Raw genomic sequence first — 26,008 nt, 5'->3', positions numbered from 1 at the left:
TGAACCTTTTCTTGGATGAATGTTACCTGGTACAGGGGTTCGGGGCTCTCAGGAGCCTCCCGGCGCAGCCACAGCTCGCGAGCTCAGCGGGGCAGGTCTTCCCGCGACGTTCCCAGCGAGCGGCCCAGGCGCCGGCTGGAGGGGCGTCCCGCAATAGTCCCAGGGTGTCCGAAGGTCAGCCAGCTGCTCCCGGGGTCCTCACCTGAACCCCGCCCGCCAGCCGCCCGCGGAAACGCCTCCGCACGGGGAATGCCCGTTTGTGCAACGAAGCCTGGCCGCGCCCCCCCCCCCCCCCCCCCCGTTCTTCGGCCCCGCGCCCTTCTGCGCCGTCCCAGGGCGCACCTTCCGCCGCTCCCCCCGCCCCGGGCGCTCCCCGGCCGGGCTTCCCCCTGCGTTCCGGCCCCGGGGCCCACCCGCGGAGCCCGCGCAGGTGCCCGGAGACTTCCGGGGAGCGGGAAGAGAGGCCGGGGCGGGCCGCGCGGGGAGCTCACTCCCAGGCCGGCGGGGCTCGGGGAGGGGCCACGCGGCTGTCGCTCCTCCCGGGGCAGGTGGCAGGCGGCGTTCGCAGACGCAGAGGCGCTGGTCCTCCGGCGGAGCGCTCCGCAGCCATGTGGGGGACCTGGGTCGTCCCGTGTCTGGTGAGTCGGCGCCCGCTAGGCGCGGGCGGGCGCCGCGCCTGGGGCGGCGGGCGGGCGGCGGGCCGGCCGCGGTCTGCGGGGCTTCTCCCGGCCCGCGGAGTGAGAGGGCCGCTCCCTCCCGGCGCCCCTCCCCGGGGACCGCTGTGCTGGGCGCGGACCGGGCCGGGAGAGGAGGGGGTCTTTGGGAGCCTCCCGGCGGCCCCGGGGCGGTGGGTGTCCGCGGCCGGGGACGGGAAGGGGGTGCAGCGAGCCCCCTGGGGACCCAGCCCGCGCGCTCCGCGGCCGCTCCGCAGCGCACACTTTGCCCTCGCTCTCAGATCTAGGGAAGAAAGCGGCCCCCGCTCGGTGGGGAAAATTGAGGCTTGAGGCCAAACCCTTTCTTTCTCGAAAAAGTTATGCGGGGGCTGACTGCGTCCCTGGAGGCTTGTTTACCTTCTTACCACCACTCAGAAAAAGAAACTTGTTCTTGTTTCCCTTCCGGGAATACTTCTCCTTAAGACTGTAAGTCACGGTCTCAGGTTTGTCTCTTCTCCTCCTCTCCTCTCCTCGCTTCTCCCCTCCCCTCCCCTCCGCTCCCGTCCGGTCCCGTCCTGTCCTCGCCCTTCCTTTTCTTCTTGCAGTCTTCCTCGCTTGCACCCCCTTGGTGGCTTCTGTTCCCAGGACGCGGGGGAATCCGGACCCCGCGGCTGGAGCGGTGGTACCTGCTCCCGGCGCGCACGCCCCCGCGCGCCTGCACTTAACCTGGAAGCCTGGGCTGCAGCCCTCACTTTGGGAGAGTCCCTAGCGCAGGGCTGCCGGCTTGGTGGCCAATCCAAGAGACTCAGGTCATCTGCGGCGAGCCGAAATCCCGAAAGTCCCAGGATTTTCATTTTATTGGGACTGACCCCAAGTTCTGAGCGCCATGATGGGACGGTGTATCAATGCCACGTCAGGCAGATGTCACAGCAGCCACAGGGTGAAGGAGATGTCTTCTTCACTTCCATTTCACAGCTAAATGGAGGCCAGAAAGCCCCAGTAGATGAGTCAAGGTCATACAGCTACTGTAAGTGGCAGAGCTGGGACTTGGCCAAAGTCCAGGCCAGTTTGTTGGTGGTACCTGGTTTCCAGACTACACCAAAAGTTGAGAGGAAAAAGGCATGTCTGGAACCATCTTATGATTGGGGGAGAAAAACAAAACAAAACCTCACTGGCTCTTTTGGAAGTAATGTGCAATATTTGGGTTCCTTTAGAAACTCTTAGAGAAAACTTAATATTCAAAATCGAACTATTTGTATTGCTCTGACCATGCTCTTTTTTTCCTGCCGGTAACCACTGCATTATTGCAGTGTTGATTGCTTTGGAAAATCTCTCTTAGTTCTTGGGACAGCAGTACTAGTAAGTGCAGCAAAATTATCAAAGCCCAGAGGGAGTTACACTTGTTTAACCTAGCATCTTTGCCAGAGAGTGTATTTAAAGCACGAAGGACACTGTTTCTCTGAAGCAATGCATACACACGCGTGTGTATATATTTATTATATACACTTATTATAACATCTATAATAAATATTTGTGTATTATGTTTACATATAACATATGGCCTAGGAGATTAAGAAATTTAAGATTGATTAAATAAAATTTATAAATGCAGACAAATAATTCTGAAAAAATCTGACATAACCCTGTCCCTTAGATAACCACTGTCTATATTTTATAATGTATATTCCATTTTGCCCCTCTAAACATGACTCTTCAGTTTGGTTACACAGAATCTTGCCTTGCACCGGCCACTTGCCCAATAGCACACCTGTATTCTTAAAGAAAGTTCCAGGCTGTCTGTTGTGTCATCTGGTGTGTCTTCTGCAAACACGTGCTTTTGTGCCTTTGCACTTAGCAGTGCTTACTTAGTAGTAGCAAGAAGATTCAAGTGTGGGTGGGATTGCTAATTACATGGAACACAGAAGCGGATTTTGTTTGACCACATGAATGGGCTATGAGTAGATGGAAAGGAGCTGCCTCATTCTCTCTTGTCCTCTTTGTTGCCCTGGTGCCCTTGTCACTGTTGCTGCCTATCCTCTCTTCTCTTTGTGGTTCTCTTCTTCCTGCCCCCGGGGCGGTCCTTTTTCCTCTCCTCTAGTTTCTAGCTGTTGTGTCTATGATGCCTACAAGAAATAAGTTTGAAATCCCCAAGCAATTCACAGATGTCGAAGGAGACTTTGAAAACGAGTCAGGCCTAATATAGACGTTTGTATAAGAAATAGCTGTAGGCATTGCTTCCTTCCTTCCTCTTCCTTCCTTTCTTCCTTCCTTCCTTCCTGGCACATGGCTCTGATAGGATTTTATTTGTATCGTTGAGGTCTGTGGTGAGGCAGTCAGTTCTATATACTCAATTTCTTCTACATTTCTTAGAACAGTTGTCTTCAAACTACAGTCAAGGGAAAGGAGAGGGCATTTGAAAAGAAACCAGTGTATTTATAAAGAATTCTCTGGAAAATTTTCAATGGAAAAATAAAGAATAGTTTATTTCTTTTTTTTTTTTAAAGATTTTATTTATTTGTCAGGGAGAGAAAGGGAGAGAGAGCAAGCACAGGCAGACAGAATGGCAGGCAGAGGCAGAGGGAGAAGCAGGCTCCCCGCCGAGCAAGGAGCCCGATGTGGGACTCGATCCCAGGACGCTGGGATCATGACCTGAGCCGAAGGCGGCTGCTTAACCAACTGAGCCACCCAGGCGTCCCAAGAATAGTTTATTTCTAATTTAATCATTTTCCTTAAACCGGAGTCAGAAACGTGAAATGGGTTTTTTTTTTTCTTAAAATGAGTTTTACTTATATCACAAAAGACTTGAAAAGTTTTTAGAATGAAACAAAAATATGAAATGTAATTTAAAACAATGACAACCTGGAGGGGAAAATGCCAATTTATAAACAATGGCAAGATGGGGAGGCAGAAATGAAATTGACACACGGAGCCCCGCAGAGCCACTGTGAGACTGTAAGAAGCCTCCTCTTGTCCATCTCTGATGTGCAGTTACCACCCCAGTGGCAAAATTAGAGCTTAATTTAGAAAAAGAGGTTTTATTTCTTGCCCTAAGTTTAGAGGGGGAGGGATGAAAAAGTGAGAGGCAAAGGGGCCTCAGGATTTGGATGTAAGACTCTGGGACACCAGGCAAGTAATTTACTTGTAAATAGCTCTTGCAATGGAAAGGAATTCCTCTGAAGGGTTCTAGAACGCTAAAGGAAAACCAGGTGACTCTAATACCACAGGCAGAAAAATAGCCAACGGTTTAAGAGATGTTTAAAAACCTGAATAAGGAAATCCCCCACTTGAAAACCCCTAGTGAGCAAAGTGCCTCTTGGTAAATTCTCTTGGGTCCCAAAAGTCCCTCACTGAGCACATGTTTTGTAATAGGTACTGAAGACTATTACCTTAGGATGAAAAATAATAAAAGGGCACACTTAAAAAGTGGATCCAGAAATAAAAAGCAAGTCGAAACCAAATTTAGGACAGTGAATCTCTTTCTTCTCTTTAAAGAGATAGGTAGAGAGAAACGGACTAGATGATGTGAAATAAAAAATGATTGAAAAAAGTAAAGTCCTTCCTTATTTTGTCACTTAAAACAAGCATTTTTGCTTGTTTTGTGGCCTCTTAGTTTTGTCTATACCTGTACGTAATTGCATGTTTGTTCAATGCTGTTTGTAGTCTGCTTTCTGTCACTTCTTTGGGACACAATTTTTATCTTATAATTTTTATTGGATGCATTTACAGGGAGGGTATTTATTCAATGAACTAGAATTTCTATTAATCTTATCATTTATTATTTTATTTCTTTTCTTAGTAATCTATTATTTTATTTTATTTTTTTTTTAAGATTTTATTTATTTACTTGAAAGACAGAGCTCACAAGCAGGCAGAGAGAGAGAGAGGGGGAAGCAGGCTTCCCGCTGAGCAGAGAGCCCGATGTGGGGCTTGATCCCAGGACCCTGGGGTCATGACCTGAGCCGAAGGCAGAGGCCTTAACCCACTGAGCCACCCAGGTGCCTGGTAATCTATTATTTTAAAGAAACCATTTCTAATTGTACAGGAATCTGCCTACATATATCTTATTACAAAAAAAAAAAAAAAAGCTATTTGTAGAACCATTGTCAGTATCTCAGTCCATAGTTTGTATTCTTTTTGCTATCTAGGTGTTTCTATTCACAAAAGCAGGAAAACAACATTTAATCACCTAGAAAGTCCTTTTCATTTCCTTTTTGCTTTAAAAGGAGAAATAAAGAAACTTTAGCTTCTTTTGTTTGTTTGTTTGTTTTTTTTTTTTTTAGAGATTTTATTTATTTATTTGACAGAGAGAGATCACAAGTAGGCACAGAAGCAGGCAGAGGGGGAGAGAGAGGAGGAAGCAGGCTCCCTGCTGAGCAGAGAGCCCAATACGGGGCTCGATTCCAGGACCTGAGATCATGACCTGAGCCAAAGGAAGAGGCATAACCCCCTGAGCCACCCAGGCACCCTGCACCTTTAGCTTCTTAAGCAGCTGTATTCCTACCACCAATTATTTCTCTTGAACTCAGTCTTAAACAGGAACAAATAATTGAATCTACTAGCCAACCTCTATTTTCTTTGATATGAGATATCAGTAATATCAGTAGTAAAGCTCCAATTAGAAAGGAACTGATCATTGGAGTGAAAGCTCCACCTTCACCAGAAGGAAATGAGCTGGTTCTCCCCTTTGATCTCTGCTCACTTCTTGTTTTGGTATGGACTTCGGTGCAACCAAGCCACTCCCATCGTGGGTGTTTAGAAACAGCGGTCTATGTTGGACCACTGGCCCGAGTTCCACAAAGTGTAAGGATGATAATGAATTTACTGTGGATTTAGGCATTTTGAGCAAGGCCAGCCTTACAAATTAGCAGATCTGACTGCAGCTCCCCAAGCAGATGCCCTCAGCCCAGAGAGGCTGGCAAGCCTACTGGAGGTTTTGTTAAGCTGCAAACTGGGCAGACTTGTGAAGAATAAACTTGGTCATGGAGTCATTAGTGACAGACTGTCCTTTGGTCAAGTCGTGCAAGAGTCCAGATGTACTCACATCTGTGTTCTGGGAGGCCATAAAAATACAAGATATGAGAAACATCGAAACTTGATTTTGGAGGGCAGAGGTCTTGGAAGAGAGAGAAAATACATACTCAGAGCATTTGCCCCTTGCTGATGACTGAGCTTTGGTTTTTAGCCATCCTCACAAGAGAATCCTTGGCCAAAGTAGACTGTTTTTCGGATGGGTGTCTTAACAGATTTAGGCCTGATTTCAAACACTGAGCAGACACTGCCCTAGACTGTGGGTTTTTTGTTTCGTTTTTAGCCTGCATGGTATTGACACATACAGTAAATATATATATATATAAAATATACACACACATATATATATATGTGTATATATATATATATGTAATACTATTTTTAATATTGGTTGCCACCTAAATGTTGGAGGATTTTGGTTTCTCTTGAAAAATGGAAAACCTAGGACCACTGGCCACATGGCCCCCACTCCCCTGCCCTTTGGTCCAGGTGGCTCTCTCCATTTCCACAAAGCTGTCCTCCCCTATTGCCTATGACATGTGGACACCTCATTCCTGTGCTACTTCTTTGGTCCTTCCGGGGCAGTTAAGGACTCTAGGCTCTAGTTTAGGACTTGGGGGCCCTCCCATTATCTGTTTCCTCCACCAAAGAGGACTTCTCTTCCTTCAGGCCAATTTTTGGGAAGGTTCATTACTTCTCCATGAGAAGTCAACTTCTGATTTGCGAGTGCGGACCCCAGAGGCTATTAGTCTGTTAACCTCTTCGGCTTCTCACATGTAAATACAGTGGTCTGGTGCCCTCAGATCTTCCTGGAGCTCGGTTGTCTCCAGTTGTGTTGAGCATCTCCAGAATTGGGAACTTGCTGAAGATGATCTCAGAGACCCTGATTCCATGTCTGCGGTGGGACCTACACTATTTTTTTTTTTTTTAATGCATCACCCCATGATTCTGAGGTCTACCACAGTTTTGAAGACTATTTTTCTCACTCTAGCACTAAACTCAAAATCTAATCCCAGGTAGAATTTTCTAGATTCCCACGTTTTCTTTTATGTATTGCTTGATAACTCAGAGGTCTAGCCAGTCCCTTATGCCCACTGCCTCAGCTCTCTCTTTCTCTCCTGGTCTCCCCAGAAACTGGCCTTGAGAAAGAAAGAAGACACTCCAGGCATAAGCTTCTCATGCGTATTTTTACTTACATGTTTTGAAAAAATAAGGAGGAATAGACTCTTCACTCAACTTTTTCATGTAGAAATTTTTTTTAATTTCTCTGTATTTCAGTGTTTCAATGATGGACCTACTACAGAAGGTCGCTACTATTTCCTTATATCTTACACCAATATACAAGAGATGTCTTTCATAGTTGGAAATGGCCTTTTTAGAATTTCTTTCTTCTCACATGTTCTAAATAACTGAGTGTCTGAACAGCAAGCAAGCAGAGTTAGTCAGTTGAGTGTCATTTCTTGGGCCATTAATGTCCTCAGCAGCAGAGGACAGAGCTTGATCTTGAAATAATTCACTGACTCTTCAGGCATCTGTTAGTCATTCTTGCCATTCTTGCATTTTTCATTGCCTCGTATCTTCTTTTTTTTTTTTTTTTTTTAAACTTGCTGCTTTTAAAAAATTATTTTCCTGTTTGCTTCGAGCTTCACTAAGAACAGGAAAAAAAAAAAAGTGATTTTTTTTTTTTTAAACTTCCTTTTCAAATCTTAGCTCATCTCTCAGGGCAATCGATTCTTGTAATCCGAAGGTATTCTCAATTTCTTCCCACAGTTCGCTTAATTCAGGCACTAAGATGTTACTGTATTTGAAACTGTCGTGTGAGATCTCCAGTGGTGTGAGTCCGGGCAATGGGTAGACAGCTCGTCAACCCAGGGTGAGGTACGGGGTGGGAGGCGGTCTTCAATTTCTGGGTCTGGCTCTGCCGGCTTCATTTCTTGTATTGAGTGCCCTGGTTGGCTTTGAAAAATGGTCCATCCCTGATGTAGATAACTAATGAATGCCCAGTTATTCTCTTAATTCCTCATCCACTGACACAAGGGACAAACTCTCTTGTAGGCCTGTCACTGAGTTTCAAAGGGAGTCAGTGCCAAGATTCTAGTCTAGGAAGACTTGGGGTTTCTATTTGTACATTTCAGACCCCCACTCCCGCAAGAGACTGCTGTCCCAGCGGGCATCGTGGCCATTCTTAGAAACTCAGCACCCCGAGTTTCTAAGTTCCTTCCCCGAGGAAAGGAAGTGTAAACCCCACTTCTTTCCCAGCTGCAGACCAGGGGTGCGAACTGTCTGCCTCTCTCTCATGCCAGCCAGAACCCCAGCCTTGAGGAGCCCTGCTACAGCCTTCTTACACTGAGACTGACTTCTGGTTCTCAGAGAGTTCCTGCTGGACCCCCTCCCCAATCCAAAATATGCATTTGTTTTGAAGATTTTATTTTTTTAAGACATTTTACTTATTTACTTGACATAGAGAGAGAGAGAGTACAAGCAGGGGGAGAAGCAGGCAGAAGGAGAGGGAGAAGCAGGCTTCCTGCTGAGCAGAGAGCCCAACGTGGGGCTTGACCCCAGGACCCTGGGATCATGACCTGAGCAGAAGTCAAACACTTAACCGACTGAGCCAGCCAGGCGCTCCTGAAGGTTCTTCGTATAATTAATACTTGGGCATTTTGTCAACAGTTATCTTTCTGAAAACAAATTGAGTTGTTGGTGCCCCTAAATGGAGTAGAAATAATTAGGAAGCTGATTTACAAACCTAAAACAGAGGCCAGGTCTGGGTCAGAGGTGCCGGCTTTCCCCCGGCCTCTCCTCACTGTGGATTATTGGACAGGTTGTTTCCCATACTCTGTGCTCAGCTTCCTCAACTGTAAAATAAGACAGTAAGAATTCCTCATGTAGAGGCTTCTTGAAACTACCACGAGAAGACATATATTAAGGAATTTTGTTAACAGGCCTGTCATAGGTCCTGGGGGAAATGGTAAACCGCCCTCCAGGGACTGGAGCTCTCACTTCACATTTTCTTTCTTTCTTCTTCTTCTTCTTCTTCTTTTTTTTTTTTTAAAGATTTTATTTACTTGTTTGACAGACAGAGGTCACAAGTAGGGAGAGAGGCAGGCAGAGAGAGAGAGAGGGGGAAGCAGGCTCCCCGCTGAGCAGAGAGCCCAATGCGATGCGGGGCTCAATCCCAGGACCCTGGGATCATGACCTGAGCCGAAGGCAGAGGCTTTAACCCACTGAGCCTCCCAGGTGCCCCTCACTTCACATTTTCATGGATGAGTCAGGAGAGAGAGAGAGTCGCATTTTCTAGATTTGCAGAAAACATGAACTTCCTGTAGATAACGAAAGACCTAAGACAGTCAATTTTCTGAAATCTGTCTTGCCACTGAACAGGTGCGTATGGTCCCCTTGCTCTGACATTCCAGGAGTCCACGAGACTGCAGCATCTAGGGGTAAAGGTTGACCATATAATCCCGCCATGACTTCCAGCGGCAAAAGCCTGATGACTTGTGTGGCTCAGGAGACGGAGATCTTTATTTATCTTCACACCTAGTTGGTAACGATGGTTTTGCTGAGGACGTGAGTCTCTCCCTCATCTTGATCAGGCCGAGTTCCTCTGGGTATGACCCACCAGGACAGCTCTTTCCTGAAAGCCAGCTCTTACCCACATTTCATTCACCACAGTGAGCACACACCCACTCATTCCGTGGCCTTCCCGGACCATGCTTTCTAACACAGCCCTACCCCACCCTTCAAACTCTCCATGCCCCCCAAGCTTGCTTCATTGCTTTACACAGCACGAATCCCTCCCTGGCAGAGGCCCTGTTTCTCTGGTGATTCATCTCCCTGCATGTGATGCTTCATTTCTCGTGTCCTTGTGACTCAGATGTGAGTTCGGACGTCTACTCCAACCTTAGCCTGGATGTTTTGTGAAGGTGTTTTTTGGTTTTGGTTTTGTTTTCTGCCACTGTCGTTTTTTGACGAGTTGACATTTCAGGTGGTAGACTCTGAGTAAAGCAGATCCCCTTCCCAATGCGGGTGGGTTTCATCCGGTCGGTCGATGGCCTAACAGCATAGAGACTGTGGTCCCCTGAGGAAGAGGAAGTTCTGCCTCCAGATCACCTTTGGACTTGAACTGCGATTCTCTGTGACTTTCCAGCCTGGTAGCCTACCGGATCAGATTTGGGACTTGCTTTTGGTCTCTGGAGAACCCTAACATACCTCACTAACATATAAACCCTATGAGAGCAGAGTTTTTAATCTGTTCACTGGGATGTTTCCAGCTACGTGTCTGGCACCTAGTAGGTGCCCAACAAAGTATTCATTCAATTCATTAATATTCCCAGCAGAATAAACAATCTAGGTTTCTCTGACTTTTTCATCTTTAAGGATGATGGAGATATAAAACTTCTTATTCCTCATTTGTTTCCCATTTGGTGATCACGTGACTTAGTTAATTCCCATTTTCCAGGGCATTCACTTTATCCATTTTCTGGCCTTTTCAGCTCTTCTGAAAATAAGTTCTCTGAGCAGTCAGATCATTTTGTCCTTTGTGGGTTTCCTGCCTTGTCACAGTCAAAAGCAGTTACTGCCTGGACGGTTTGGTTTAATCTTTGCATATTGCAAACTTGAGTTAATGCAATGATTAAAAAGCAAATACAAGCTCTTTGGAGCAGTGCTGGCCTCATCTTGGGCAGCAGCTCCCACATGCTCTTTGAACCAGCTTTCTTTTTCCTACTTGAAGACAGTTTTTGATGCTGAACTAAGTAAGAAACGTTTCCAGAAATTCAGCTCTGTGACCCGGCCGTGATCAGACACGAGCTGAGCTGCGTGCTGGTGTCTGCCCTTTGAGGCCAGTGGTGGTCCTGACTTTCAGTATTCTGCCCCATGCTTCGAATTCCTCAAATTCTGGATGGATTTTGGATGGTGGCTCTTGATTCCCACTGAGAAACTTCAAAACGAAAACAAAATGAGGGAGGGCATACATTTGCTTTAGACGGCTTGAGAAAGTTGACAGATGTGGAGTTTTCCAGAAATAGCATCCATGTCACGACCCATAAATGTGAAATGTGCTGCTGTCCTGAGCGCTTATCAGCTAAGAGAGGAATTGTGGACCTGCCTGTGATATTGTCTCAGGAATCCTGGATGGAATTAGAATACGAAGGAGGCTAGGGCCCCCCAGGGCCATAGGACACACACACACACACACACACACACACACACACACAGAGGATTGGGCATTAACTATCAGTGCTTTTCACTGGTCACTTTTGGCCTGCTCAATCTCTATCAATCACTTCTGAATTTAAGCTTGTACTGGTTTCTTCAATTTCTGGTGAGACACCAGAATCTAAAGAGGAGAGCTCGTGATATCTCCCTGTGAATCCCCCTTCACAGTAGTGGGGGCGGCTGACAGTAGGAAAGAACTGCTTCTACTCAGTCGGGTTGCTTAGGTTCAGTTTTCCATTATCTGTTGCAAACAAGACTCACTGGTCTCTTCCAACTGGGGAGAGATTTTTTTTTTAAGATTATCCCCAAATGCTTCCATACATCTTGGAGGGCTCATTTTTCTAAAGAACTCTAGTCTATAACTCATGAGATAATTCTAAGACAATATCACTTAGACCAACAGACTTTCACCTTCAGAAGAAAGGAAGCCCAAATATGGTTCTCCACTAAAAGAAGTTCATTTGGGCTTCTGGGTGGCTCTGTGGGTTAAGCCGCTGCCTTCGGCTCAGGTCATGATCTCAGGGTCCAGGGATCGATTCCCGCATCGGGCTCTCTGCTCAGCAGGGAGCCTGCTTCCCTCTCTCTCTCTCTGCCTGCCTCTCTGTCTACTTGTGATCTCTGTCTGTCAAATAAACAAATAAAATCTTTTTAAAAAATAAATAAATAAAAGAAGTTCTTTTTTTTTTTTTTTCCCCTGAGCAAAGGTGAAGAAAATCCCATGAGATACATTGTATGGTTGGTGAACCAGACAGGAGTTCATCAAAATTGTTTATTCTGTGGTTATGTATAAAGAGACAAGAAATAGAACATGCTATAAACTAAGAACCAGGCTTGGGAGAAATTATCACTTTTTATCTTCAAGACAGAAAGTGCCATCGTCACCTCCAGGTCAGGCAATGAGGCCACCTGGTTCTATAATTTGCCTAAAGTCAGCAAGCTGACAGTAGAGCTGGGATTCATGCTGCCATCGTTTTGAAATTTCATGGTTTTTTCCTACTTGACTATGTTGTTCCTCACTGGAACTTCATGACGATAACAATAATAGCAATTAATAAATTAATAATGATACCGTTTACTGGACATCTATTTATTATGTGCCAGAAATCACGCTAAGAGCTTTCAGTGCATTGAATGAGCACAACAAACCGTGAAGAGGAAATAATTCCCACTTTACAGATAAAACAGTGGAGAGACAGAAAATTTAAGTGACTTCACAAACCACAGCAACAAGGCTGGTAGGTGAGAGCCAGGGTTCGCTTTCGAGCCCACAGCCCTGGCTCCCACTATCCATGATGCTGTTTCCAGAGTAGTTTGGACCATCCCTTTTCCAGAGATGTGCAAGTAGAAGGATGGAGCCCCCCTATCCCATGCATTTAGTCTCTGCAGCCTCAGACATAGCCCCTTGGAGCAACTTACACCTGTGGTCCAAGTTGTCTAGTTGGGAAGGAAGTCAGTAACATTCTTCTCATGCTTTTCCTTAACAGGTATTTACCTCCATTGCTGGACCATGGCCTAAAGCTGTCAGTGCTCAAGCAACTGCTGTCAACTCCAAGGCATTGAGATTTCGTAAGAACATTACCAAAAGGGAGACGGGGTGCTGGGAAGATCAGCATGGTGAGAAGAGAGTCTGCTGTCAGCCATGTCCTGCCGGTATGTTCCACCCAACAGCCCACAATTAGCTTGACAATCAGGATGAGGAGGAGCAAACAGTGATAATGGAGAGAACGGTTCACAGTGCTTGCTTCTCCCGCATCGTAGCATTACTGGGAAGAAAAAACCACCAGGAAATTACTTTCCGGAGACTACCTGAGTTCAGCTTTACCCTGCTTGTTGGGGAGAGGAGGAAATGGAATTTGCAAATGACCTGTGCCCCTGAAGGGAGAGAATTTCTCTCTTTAACTCCATTTTTGAGGAGAGAGAGAAAAAAAAAAAAAAGACTCCTTTGTGTGTATTAAAGCTTATTGGATGCTCTGAAAGCAAGGGACCTCCCCCGCCTTGAGAGCCGTGTCTAGCCATTCCCTCCCATCAGAAGGTCTCTGAAGCCTGCAAAATACATTTGCATTTTTGCAGCTGAAACTAGATGAGCTAGAAAAGCAATGGACAGAACCCAGCCAATTTTTAACACCACAGTTTTGAAATGCAAACCCATTTCAGATCGGAAATCCTTCAAACACTAGTCGATTAGAAGCTTTGCAAAATGCAATGGCGCAAACCTTTTTTTCAACGTGGAGTAGAGCTGACTACCGTCTCCTATAGAGATCGTTCCCTCATTGTGAAGTACGAGAGGAAGACAAAAGGAAGGAGCTCGTGGGTCGCTGTGGATGAATAGAGCCGGGAGGGACTGTCCGTAGTAGGTTTGGTGGTGAGCATGGCAGGCTTCTAGCATTCCCACAGCTGAACAGGCTTAGACCCTGTTTATAAAGATTCTACCAGTCTCCTTTGGCCTCCTGTCCAGCTTTTAATAACCCTCATGGAAAATCTCCCTATAATCCAACGCATTTATACTTAAGCCTATTTGCATTTACTTTCTCCAAAAGGGAATAGACAATGGCTTTCTGGCCTTCTAATGTCTTGCCAAGCATCATCTATCTGCCCTAGGACTTGAGGTCCTTTGCCCTATTTTTAAAACCTTAAAATGCAAATTCAAACAAAGATAATATGCTTTGCCCTTCAGATGGTCAAGGACTTTTGTCTGTTTGCTTTTCTTCTGTTTTGCTTTGTTTTATTTTCCCCAGAAGAAGTGCTTTCAACCCTGGGGGGTCTGCTTTTGAGATAAGAACTCTCATGAAACTATAATTGGAAGGTAAATTGTTACAGTCTTTTAAGAAAGAAATTCGGATATGTGGGTTGGAAACTTGGAAATGTTCGTGCCTCCTGAAGTAGTAATAAATTGACGGGGAGAATGTCTTTAAAAATAGTCAAAGGAAAATACTGTATGCGTGACGTTCCATTGTGACACTCAGTGATGGGGGATCGGTTAAGCACATTTTGGAGTGTTCAAAAGTTGAATATCTCCATCGGTTATGTCACATTTTCTCATATATTTCTGACATAAGTCTCAATGTAGAAATTCCCTGAAGGATTTTTTTTTTTTTTTAAAGAAAGAAGGAGAGCAGGTGGAGGGAGAGAGAGAATCTCAAGCAGGCTCCACGCCCAGCAGGGAGCCCACAACAGGGCTCCATCTTACAACCCTGAGATCATGACCTGAGCCAAAACCAAGTGTCACATGCTTAATCGCCTGAGCCACCCAGGTGCCCCCTGCAAGGGATTTCTTTTTCTTTTCTTTTTTCTTTTTTTTTTTTTTAAGATTTTATTTATTTATTTGACAGCCAGAGATCACAAGTAGGCAGAGAGGCAGGCAGACAGAGAGAGGGGGAAGCAGGCTCCCCGCCGAGCAGAGAGCCCGATGTGGGGCTCGATCCCAGGACTCTGAGATCATGACCTGAGCCAAAGGCAGAGGCTTTAACCCACTGAGCCACCCAGGCACCCCCTGCAAAGTATTTCTAACTGATCTGCCTGCTGCATTAACTGACTCTGTCTTCTCCATCTCTAAGAATCCTGGGTGGTGTCCGACGCACACTACTTCTCTTTCTGCTTCTGTTCCCTCCTGTTGAATTGTAGGCTTATCACTATTCAAATTGCTTCCGAGTCTTTATGCTTACTGGTGTCATGATATTAACCTGTAATTTAATTAATGAGTGTATAAACCAATGCTGGACAAATGCAGAGAAAAGACAGATTTTACTTCTATATGAGCTTGTACGAATGCTTGGAGGATTTCGTTCCAGGTGAGCAGCTAAAAGCATTGTTGATGAATGAGCTAAGGTCAGAATCAATGGAAAAAAATCACAAAACCCTGGAAAGCCTGCCATACAAATTATTGGTATCTGTGAGGGTTTATTCCCATCAAAAAGAAAGGAAGAAAGGAAAAAAAGGGAGGGAGGGAGAAGGGGAAGGAGGCAGGGAGGGGTGAAGAGAAAGAAAAACAAGAAAGGAGGCCTTTGAAATAGCACCTACGTGAGGAAGAATCTGGAATTCTTACTACCTTTTTTCTTAGGCCATGAGACCGGCCAATAATTACACATTATACTTTGTAAATTAAAATATTTATGGTATTTTTTTTCAATGATGCCCTACAAGAACGGACAGCTTTAACTGATCAAAAAATCGTCATCGCATTAGCTTATGCAATCAGAAGGACTCTGTGGGACACCACATACTATACACGCACACACATGCATATTACATGCACATACGTTCACATGTATGATGGGTATACACGGGTAGGGATGTGCCACAATGAGAACCATGGATTTCTCAGAGTGGTTGACGTACAGCTTCTTTTTATACTTCCCGAACTTTTCCAAATTCTCCACATTGAGCATGGGTCCTATCACACTCAGAAACAATGTATTTTAAAATCTTACTTTCACGAAAACAACCACTCATGGATGCCTGGGCGGCTTAGCCGGTTAAGCTGCAACTCGTGATTTTGGCTCAAGTCAGGATCTCAGGGTCGTGGGATTGAGTCCTGCCTCGGGCTCTGTGCTCAGCAGGGAGTCTGCTTGAGACTCTCTGTCTCTCCTTCTCTGCCCCTGCCCTGCTCACTCTTTCTTTAATAATAATTTTTTAAAAAAGGAATTAAAAAGCAAAAGAAAATAACCATATGTTTTGATAAATACTTGATACATTGACGTTGCACACTTGGGAGGAGAGAAAACCCTGTTTACTCTCATTTCATAGGCATTGTGCTAGACTTTGTTCTGCAAAGTAATTCATTAAGGGGGCCAGTTCGTTTAGAAACCAGTATAATACCACTGGCTAGCCAACAAAATTGTACTTTGTTTTTATATTTATTTATTTATTTATTTATTTAAAGATCTTATTTATTTATTTGACAGAGAGAAATCACAAGTAGACGGAGAGGCAGGCAGAGAGAGAGAGAGGGAAGCAGGCTCCCCGCTGAGCAGAGAGCCCGATGCGGGACTCGATCCCAGGACCCTGAGATCATGACCTGAGCCGAAGGCAGCAGCTTAACCCACTGAGCCACCCAGGCGCCCCCAAAATTGTACTTTGGCTCGGTGTCCTTAAACACTGCTATGATGTTACACAGCCCCGATGTTCAATGATGTTCGATATTTGAATTTGGTTCTGGGTTTTCACAACTTACTTTGTGCTTTTGACACACTATCACCTTTGCTGACTACAATATCACATCTGTTTCAGTTTCATCACTTGCTTATGTCATATTTTGTTTTCTCGGAAAGAATGCGACGAGGTTGTTAAGAAAGTCATGTACCCAGGAGAGAGTGTAAATTGTTTTTGCCCGTGCCCACACGTGCGGGTCAATTCTTTTCAATTAGTTACACCATGAATAATGAGAGCCACGAGACTGGCTTTCCTCTTTGATTTTCCTTCATATCTTCTGTCTCTTTCTTCTTCGGCCTCTCTCGCCTTGCCCTAATCCAGTTTCCCCAAGGCACTTACCACCGTTTGACATCATACACTGATCTGGGCATGACCTGCTTCTTCCCCAGCAACTTGAAGCCCTTGCAGACCTAGGCTTTGTCTTACTTCCTATAGGATCTCTGGGCCCTAGAAAATGCCTGACACACACTAGACATTTAATAAACCCTTTCTAAATCAATGAATTTTCAGTAGAAAGCATTGTTGCCTACAGCTTACGAACACCAATACAGTGCCTCGCTTTATTTGATTAGTGAAGTGAATGCGAATATTATTTACAATCGTGTGGATTACGATAAACCATCTGATGATAAAAGTTGGCATTTATGTTCACACCTTCCCATCAAAACATGCTCTGTCCCTTAAAAGCAAAGGAATAGAAAGAGGAATGAATACAAACCCTTGCCTCCTTGCAAACCAAGTTGCTAGACGCATTTCTACCAGCACATTTGGTCGTTCTAACCCTTTAAAAGATATGTATTCCTATTGCTAATCATCCGATGTCTGTAGTCATATTCTTTGAGTCACTCTCTGAGCTTTTGTCTTGGGAGACTTTCTGTCTGGCGACATGACTTCTACACCAGCCTTCTCTTCCACTGTATTTCTGTATCATTAGTCTGACCGTCCTGACTCCCGTTTCTTTGCCATCCCCACGTATCTCCCACGCTGTTGCCTGTCGCTTGTGTTCCTCGTGTTCCAACGCTTGCTGTGTTTTTTTCTGGGGCAGGCACACGGAAGGAGGGTGACTGCGAATCTGCGGGGGGTGAGTCAAAATGTGTGCCCTGCCAGGACGGGATGGAGTACATGGAAGAGAAGCATTTTTCGGATAAATGCAGAAGATGTCGAATTTGTGATGGAGAGCATGGTAAGCATCTTAAAAATCGATCCAAAATACTGGTGTGGTACTCCAAATAGAGCCATTTATAATACAGTCTGAAATGGGACAACTTTCTCGGCTACTCTGGGCTGGGTTGGAATGGAGGAAGGGACAGGATGGAGCTGGCTGGAGCGAAGCAGGATAGGGAACCGCGCTCATCACCAGTCTAGACATTTCTGGGTCAAATCTAGGCATTTCTCCCAAGATGACTGAATATGAACCTGGTGAATAGGGTTCATCAGCTGTAATCAAAATTGGAGGAGGTTTTTTTTTCCCCACCTTGATCGGTGCCCTTGTTATAGCCAGCAAGAGCTCAGAAGCCTTCTGATACAAGGACAGAGCAATCCAAGTGGTAGGTGGGGTGCTTCCCCTCCCCCTGCTTTGGAGGTTGGTTTTCTCCTGATCATTCCAACTGGGGGCCTGAATTTTTATGCAGGTCTTCTATTGTGAGAGCCCAGATTCAAATGTAACAGAAACACTCCCAGTGTCATGTGATATCAAGAAATGTCTGGACATGAAATTTTCTTTCTGCTCTGACTGACTAGGTCAAGAGTAGGGTCTGATATTCTGCATTTTTTTTTTAAGATTTTGTTCATTTATTTGAGAGAGAGAGCAGGCATGAGTTGGGGGAGTGCAGAGGGAGAAAGAAAAGATACTCCCCACTGAGCAGGGAGGCCAGTGCAGGGCTTGATTCCAGAGCCCTAAGATCATGATCCCAGCCGATGTCAGATGCTTCAACAAGGTGCCACTGATATTCTGCATTTCTAATAGGCTTCCGACTGAGGCCAAGGCTGCTGGTCCACCAGCCATGCCCTAAGCAGCCAGGCTCTAGAGGAACAGGGGAACTCTTTAAGCAGAAGTGGGGTTGTGTTGGCTGCTGGACTGTCTGTCCACTTAAAACTCTGCTGGGATCTCTGATTTGGCATGTGAAGGCTCCCCGCATTGCAAAAAGTGTGCTGATGGAAGCAGGAGATCTCAAAACCTCAGGCAGCCCCTGCTCACGAGCTGCGAGAATTAATAGTCTGCAAACTGGTTTTCTAGGGTTGGAAGTGGAGAGAAACTGTACCCGGAGCCAGAACACCAAGTGCAGATGTAAACCAAACTTTTTTTGTAACATCTCTGGATGCGAACATTGTACCCCATGCACCACGTAAGTTTTCATCTTTCTTTGATCACGGTGCTAGATACACCTGGACAGACCACGTCTTCCCAGGGGGAAGCAACGCTGGTCGAGAGTCCAGAATTTGGGTTCTAGTCTTACTTTGCCTCTGAGCTGCTAGATAACTAGACGTCCAGTCTCCAAACGTTTATCGAACACCTCCTATGTGCTTGAAACTGCGCGCTGCTGAAGTTACAAGCAAGCCCCATTCCTGGCATCAAGGGTCCCAGGCGAGAGGCAGAGAGAGAGTCAAGAAAAGCAATGGTTATGGGGACAAAAACCAGAAAAGACATGTGTCAGGCTGTTATGAGTTCTACAGAGAACCTTCCAGCCCTGCCCGATGGGACGGGTGAAGGTAGGACACATGGTGGGAGTCTTGAGACAGGTGTGCCAACATGGACAGGACATTTCAGGTAGCAGAGGAGCATCTGCGGAAAGACAGATGGCCACTCCAGAGAGCAGAGTACCCGGCTGGAGGGTAGCAAGAAGCACCTAGGGCCAGACCACAAAGGGCCATGCCTGTTACACAGAAGAGCTTGGTTTGGACTCAAAGTTAGAAAACCTGATGGTACATCTCACTTTTCTTCTGATTAGTTGGGTGATTTTGAGCAGGTCACTGAACCTCTCTCTCTGAGCATCTGATCCCTCTGTCAGGGGAAGCAAATGGTATTCACTTCTCATTTCTGTGAAGCATGGACTAGGTGGTGTGTGCTGGAATGTAGCTTTTGCTCTGTAAGATATTGTGTGGTACCAATATAAACATTTAGGATTATATTCACGTGCCTCTCCTTAAACTTGTATTTTGCCTCGGGAAACGTTTAGGAGTTCACCTAGTTGACTTGAGAAGTAGGGACATGACAGGTTATGTCTTCTATTGACTAGAAATTTAAAATTACCTGCAGTTCACCTAGTCTTTCCCTTCTAGCCCTCCCATGGCTGAGAGTGCCCCGTGATGACGGCAGAAGTGGGGACTGCAGGGGAGGGACGGATGCACTTAAATAATAATGCTTTGGCCCATCAACAGCGTGGGTTTGAACTATGTGGGTCCACTTATATGCAATTTCTTTCCACCTATAAGTACAGTATAGCACTGTAAATGTATTTTCTCTTCCTTAGGATTTTATTGTTTTTATTTATTTATTTTTTTAAAGAGAGAGCATGAGCAGGGTGGGGAGGTAAGGGCAGAATGAGAGGGAGAGAGACTCCCAAGCAGGCTCCATGCCCAGCATGGAGCCTAGCATAGGACTCGATCTTCCAACCCTGAGATCGTGACCTAAGCCAAAATCAAGGGTCAGATGCTTCTCTGACTGAGCCACCCAGGTGCCTCTTCCTCGCGATTTTTAAGTAACATTTTCTTTTCTCTAGCTTACTTCATTGAAAGAATACAGTCTAGAATGCATGTAATATACGAAATGTGTTAATCGATCGTTTATGTTATCAGTCAGTCTTCTGATCAACAGCAGGCTGTTAGTAGTTAAGTTTTGAGGGAGTAAAAACTTATACGAGGATATTAAGCTATGCATTGGGGGCGTGAGTGCCCCAACCCCCACGAGTCAAGAGTCAACTGTAATAGTAGTTCTAAATACCTCATAATCTCAGTTCAATTTTCTTCTTGCCATAACCCTCCTTGGTATTGTAATGTAATCTCCTTGTTATTGAGGAGAAAACAGGATCAGGGTAGTTAAGCGACTCACCCAAGGGCATGGAGTTAAGGAATGGGCTGAACCAGGCTGTCATTCAGTCTGGCAATCTGACCGTCTGAAGGAAATCCCAAGGATTTTCCTCTCGAGGGTCCTGATCACCACTTGTTGGTGAGAGGCGAAACTTCTGAGGGCTGACTGGGTAGGCTTTTTAGGCAGCATCACAGGCAAGGGCTGTTGTCCGGTCATTTTATTGTTCAGTGGGACTGTTTTGAAATAGCAGTTTATGATTTTAAGACCACAATTTACTACCAATTTTAAATCTTTGTCTATTTCATCCTTTCTCCTATTTGTCAATATTTGATTACTTTCCTTTAACTCTTGGTATTTTTTGTTAAGATTTTATTTATTTAATTGAGAGAGAGAAAGCACAAGCAGGGGAAGGGGCTCAAGGAGAGGGAGAAGCAGGCTCTCTGCTGAGCGCAGAGCCCAGTGTGGGACTCAATCCCAGGACCCCAGGATCATGACCAGAACTGAAGGCAGACGCTTAACTGACTAAGCCACCCAGGTGCCCCAACTCTTGGTATTTTAAAGTATAGTTACTCTTTAGGATATTTTTCATCCAACATCCAAATTATGTTATGAATTTGTACTGGCTTTAGATGCTAATTTGTCAGTATTTGAGGGATGGTGTCTGCTAGAGATGCAAAGATGAATAAAATGGCCCTAGATTTAGAGTGTGTCATTGCAGATGATCAAGGAGTCAGTCTGTCCGGCTTTTTAAATTTCTTCTTTGTTTTCTTAAAGACTTTATTTATTTTGTGACACACACACACACACACACACACACACACACACACGCGCATCCAAGTGGTGGGGGAAGGGGCGCAGGCAGAGAGAGAGAGAGAATCTCAAGCAGACTCCACGCTGAGCACGGGAGCCGTATGTGGGGCTCGATCCCACGCCCCTGAGGTCACGACCTAAGCCGAAATCAAGAGTTGAACGCTTAAGCGACTGAGTCACCTAGATGCCCCTGTTAGTTTTTCTTTCTTTTTTTTTTTCTTTTAGGTGTGAACATGGAGTCCTTGAGAATTGCACACCAACCAGCAACACCAAATGTAAAGAAGGTTATTATTCCTTTTTTATGATTACATTCCCCTTTCTCTCATCCCTACTGTAAAATACGAAGAAAAGCCAATCCCTTTCGATTCTTTGAGAGTACTCTGTGTAATCTTAAAGAGGGCTTATTTTCACATTCAGTGTTCTGTTTCTACCCACAGGAGCCAGCTCCAGCTTTCTGTGGTTTTGTGTCCTAATCCCGATTCTAATCGTTGCGCTAATATGTTGGTGTAAGTTCTTACTTTGTTCAAACAACTGCAGATCGAAATAACTTGGGAAGTAGTGATGCACAAGAATTCCCCTCTGTCTCCTCCCCATAAGAAAGCTCATCCCAGGGAGGTGGCCCTGTGATACTGCTAAATTCCCGCCACTAAATGAACCCCGGAGAGCTGATAAGAACAAGATGATATCATCCCTTGGCTACTGTTTTTGAGCAATCATTCTGGAGCTCAGAATGGATATTCCCATTCTCCGTATGAACAAGGGTAGGTTATCACTCTGGCAGCAGCGGAGCCAGTCAGGGATCCGAAGGAATCCTTGCCGGCTCGTAGAGATGGCCCCATAGAGAGCACGAGAAGCAAGGATCTTCCTGGGAAAGACTGCTGGGAACACTTGCTGAATTCGCCTTCTCTGTGCCTCCTCGCTCTTGTTCAGTCAGACTCCATGGTTTTTGCCTTTTTACTGTTATTTCTCCACCTTAACTTCAAATACTGTGGCTATAGGGCTTATGCTAGGGTTACTTAGGAAAGTCAACAGGTGAGCCTAAATGGAGCATAACCATGATGAAAAATCCCCAGAAATCACTCCGAAAACACAGAGGGGTGTCAAGTCTTAGTAACTCGGAAGCTTCCAATTTTCCTTCTCTGTTGCAACCCATCACTGTTTCTGCAGACCAAGTGAGGATAAAGAAGTCACCTTGCCTTCAGAGGCTAAAAATACATGCTCAGTGCTTCAACACGATCTCTGTGCTCAGAGACGCGTCCACTCCTTTTCTTTGATTTCATACTGACTTCAAGGCACACACACGCTGTGTATACTGTAGGGATTTGTGGGTGTATGCCCTTGAATTTCTGAACTTTCAGTGCCAACTTTCCATATCCTGGGGCTTCTGAGTCCGGCCGCGGGCACACCCTCCACCCACTGCCCCCAGTTCTATTCTGGTGACAGGGAGTAGTGGTGACCATAGGGTAAGACAAAAGCCAGCTTCAGGCTAGGCCAGCGTGTGACCATTGGATGGCTCACTTACAATGGGACGTATCTCTAGAAGATTTGACCTCGTGGGGTGGGATTTCAGGACAAGGCTGCTTCTTGGGGTGTTGGTCACTTGAAGTTTCACTGAGTTTCTCCTTCCTTCTCCCACTTCTCTTCATGTGAGAGTTTGTTCTCCCAGGCTTGCTGTGAGGCTGAGACTGAAGTCTGACAGAAATGTCTTTGATTTTCCAGGGTGGTTGAGAAGGCACCGGAATAAAAAGACTGAAGACCTGGAATCCAAACCTTCAATTACTGTAGGTATCGGAACAAACATCTGCTTTCTTAAGAAAATGGAGAAAGTAGTAATTCGGTTTTTTATTTGCTCCTTGTTTTAAGACCTACATTTCGTGTAAGTGCATGTGCATGGGTTAGAGGGGCGACAAGAACGGACGAAGATTTGGTGCCCCGTTTATAGGAACACGAACAGCCTGAGAATTAATTAACAAAGAGTATGAGAGAGCTAAGTGAATGTTCCTTAATTTCTGGCAAGGCTGGAATTTTGCAGAATAAACTGAATAGGAAAAGCATCCTTAATCACGTCACCTAGCTAATTTTATACATCAAGCTACTGATTGTACTTCCTTCAGTTTTAAGGGAGAATTTGACAATTACATTTAGAAGGTCACAAATATATTTTTATTTATCTTGCTCCTTCCCTCTATTTTGGTCTCCCCCCAGGAAATGATGCCAATACAATGCGCAGGTAAGTCTACTATCATTGTATTTCCCAGGGATGGCTTCCTTGGGAGTTAACAGGCCAATTTCAGAGTAAAATAATGTTGCTAATTTCAGTGACACGTGGGGTCTTGCTGTTCTTTGAGCTTCTAGCTCACTCTGCTCACTGTCAAGGGTGTATCAGACAGTGTGTTTGAATGTATAACTAATACTCATCGTTAAGAATAAATCAGGTAGCAATGAAACACTATAGTCTGAGACTTAAGAGAATTTTCCTTCACAAACAGATATATTATAGAACTCCTGCTTAAACTGATTTCCCTAAACCAAATAAACTCATCTGTAGACTTGGTTATTACTGGTATATTCCTGGCCCCGGTATTTTCCACGATTCTCTACAGTTCTGCTTCTCTTTGCCTGAGAGTCAGAGAGAAGATCATAAAGTCTTTGCCTGCCTTTTAGGTTTGTGGGTCATAGATCATTAGATCCATAAAGAACATTGGAGGTGATCTTTTCCAACCCTCTTACTTTATAGACGAGAAAAGAAGATAGAGCTATGTCATAGATCTTGCCCATGTCATGGAGCAAATTACTGGTGACCTAGGAGGGGTTAGGGTTAGAACTTGATGGGGGGGGCGGTTTCTGTTTTCATTTTCCCCAACCAGTCTTTCAATCTCTAGGACTTAACCAGTATTCTTACTACTATTAGAAAAGAAATAAACATAGTTTTCAGAATTAGAATTTCATTTAGAAAAACAAATCTTCAGAGACTGCCTTCTATTTTTCAGACGTCGACCTGAATACATATATAAGTATTATTGCTGAACAAATGAAAATAACTGAAGTCAGAGAATTTGTTCGGAAGAATGGGATCAACGAAGCCAAGATAGATGAGATTAAGAATGATAACCTCCAAGACACAGCAGAACAAAAAGTCCAACTGCTGCGTAATTGGTACCAACTCCACGGGAGGAAAGATGCTTATTACGATTTACTTAGAGGCCTCAGAAAAGCCCATCTTTGTGAACTAGCAGAGAGAATTCAAGAAATGATCCAGGACAGTACTAGCTAACTTGAAAATGGAAACTTCAAACTATGAAAAGAAAAGATAAACCTTGGCCAAAAGCAAAAAGAATGTAGTATAACTCAGCCCTGAGCAGAGAGAAGTCGATAGAAAGAAAAATTAGGGTTTTAGTAGCTGTGGACTGTGAACATTGCTTGGCTTTTTATAGCGTGTGTGTTTCATTTGTTAGATTTGTAGAGCTAGTATGTTTGCAGGTTCTGAGGGTCTCAGGATTCTGACCTCAAGGGTGTTGGGAAGACAGAAATGGTTCAAAGTAAATTCAGTGTCACATGAAGAGTACAGGTTGTGTGCAAAGGACAGAAGATGAGGAACACACTCTAGTATCTAAGGGGAGGGTGTGGGTATGACCGGCATCGGTGTGTGTGAGTACAAATGTCTGCCGGCAGATTGACTCCATTCCACGAATCAACAGGAGCTGTGACTTTTGGTTGCCACGTCTCAATCGTTGGAAAGCCCACTTGGTTTCTGCATTAGCTCTCCGGCTCCACGACCGACTCTAGAGGCGGTACTACTTTCGCGAATTTTGCAACTCCAGAGGAGAGAATCTGAGACAAGTTTGCATGCACCTCTGAATAAAGAATTTGATAAGGGTCTATCTCAAAGATCTTTGCACAGATTATTGGCATTTCGGTGTGAAAACTTTCCGTTTTGAATTCACTCACGAAATGCGGACCTGACTTCTAATGCTTGAATATTTTCTACTTGAATGCCGTTTTACTGGATTGAGATAATCTACTTTTTTCTCAGGTGTCTGGACATTCTCATCAGGGAAGTACTCCTGGGGTGTTGTTGCCTCTCTGTTTTCTCTCTGATATGTATCTTGACTGTACACCCTCACAGCACCCAAAAGTGCTGCGTGAGAAACACTTCATGATCCCCTAAAACCATGGCTGCCCGTAGAAACTGCTAGCCTGCTTTGGGGAGACTTAACCGCTCTTCCGGAAGGTAGCTCTGTGATGTTATCAGGAACCCACAAACCCACCAAAGTCTTATTTTGTCCTGTTCCTCAGTGCTCAGTCACTCCCCTTGTGTCCTCTGAGGAGAGAAATGCCATTCGTACACAGCAAGGGGGAAATCGTCTTCAGGTTTTAGGGTTGTCTCTTGTGGTTCCCGGTCGCTTCTGGGGCAAACAAACCCCTCTCCCCACTGCTCCTTCCTCACTTTTTCATTTAAACACTTCCAGAAGTTTGCATTAAATATGGAGCTTAATAAATGCTATTTATATTTATATGGATGGAAACGGACGCTTGCTCCAAACTGACGCAGGCATTTAGAACTACCTAAAGAACTTCTGTGGTTGGAAGATATTTTTTCCTTATGTTTGGAAATACAAAATATTTAATTAAAATCACGTTTCAGACATTTATGTCTTTTCTGGTGGGGCCTTGCTTTTTATTTTTGTTTCCCTGTTCTCTAATGACAGCTTAATGTAAACTGTTTATGAATCTCGAATTCTCTCTTGGGTCTCTCAGAAAGTACCTCCTTTGTAAAGTCCTCTCAGTAGTTACATAATTCTCTCCATGGGCTGTTCTGGCCAAGAACACCTCTCCCAAATAGCACATAATTATTCGCTGTGGCAGGATACATTACAAAAGGATTATATTTATTTGAGAAAGAGAAAGAGCATCAGTAGGGGGAAGGGCAGAGGGAGAAGGACAATCTGGCTCCCTGCTGAGTGGGGAGCCTATCCTGGGGCTCGATCCCAGGACCCCGAGATCATGACCTGAGCTGAAGTCAGTTGCTTAACTGACTGAGCCACCCAGTTGCCCCAAATTTAATTTTAATAATAGATTCTATTTAACCTATTATTCCTGAAGCATTCTCATTTGAAGGTGTAAC

The 26,008-nt window shown here is 44.9% G+C and overlaps 1 protein-coding gene across 2 annotated transcripts; it reads left to right on the top strand.

Moving 5' to 3' along the window:
* Positions 1-24,273, top strand: FAS (Fas cell surface death receptor). Of its 2 annotated transcripts, none has more exons than XM_032313060.1 (9): positions 1-174; positions 12,383-12,548; positions 17,092-17,229; positions 18,283-18,391; positions 21,109-21,167; positions 21,321-21,389; positions 22,603-22,664; positions 23,089-23,113; positions 23,874-24,273. In XM_032313060.1, exons 1-9 carry the CDS (start codon positions 16-18, stop codon positions 24,155-24,157), a joined length of 1,071 nt encoding a protein of 356 aa, XP_032168951.1. In that variant the 5' UTR covers positions 1-15; the 3' UTR covers positions 24,158-24,273. The 2 variants fall into 2 exon arrangements, with proteins under 2 accessions (XP_032168951.1, XP_032168952.1); XM_032313061.1 differs by having other exon boundaries at positions 22,603-22,668; positions 23,874-24,005.
* Positions 24,274-26,008: the final 1,735 nt, after the last annotated feature.

Source organism: Mustela erminea, chromosome 14 (assembly GCF_009829155.1).
Source record: "Mustela erminea isolate mMusErm1 chromosome 14, mMusErm1.Pri, whole genome shotgun sequence".
Lineage (NCBI taxonomy): Eukaryota > Metazoa > Chordata > Mammalia > Carnivora > Mustelidae > Mustela > Mustela erminea.
The sequence above is the reverse complement of the archived record's forward strand: the minus strand, read 5'-3'. Positions and strand labels throughout refer to the sequence as shown.

What these genes read in the sequence shown, in the direction of transcription:
- FAS (XM_032313060.1), top strand. Translation starts at nt 16, where the DNA reads ATGAATGTTACCTGGTACAGGGGTTCGGGGCTCTCAGGAGCCTCCCGG. An exon ending in AATTTGTGATGGAGAGCATG is followed by an intron (nt 17,230 to 18,282) that starts GTAAGCATCTTA and finishes CTGGTTTTCTAG; the next exon opens with GGTTGGAAGTGGAGAGAAAC. An exon ending in CAACACCAAATGTAAAGAAG is followed by an intron (nt 21,168 to 21,320) that starts GTTATTATTCCT and finishes TTCTACCCACAG; the next exon opens with GAGCCAGCTCCAGCTTTCTG.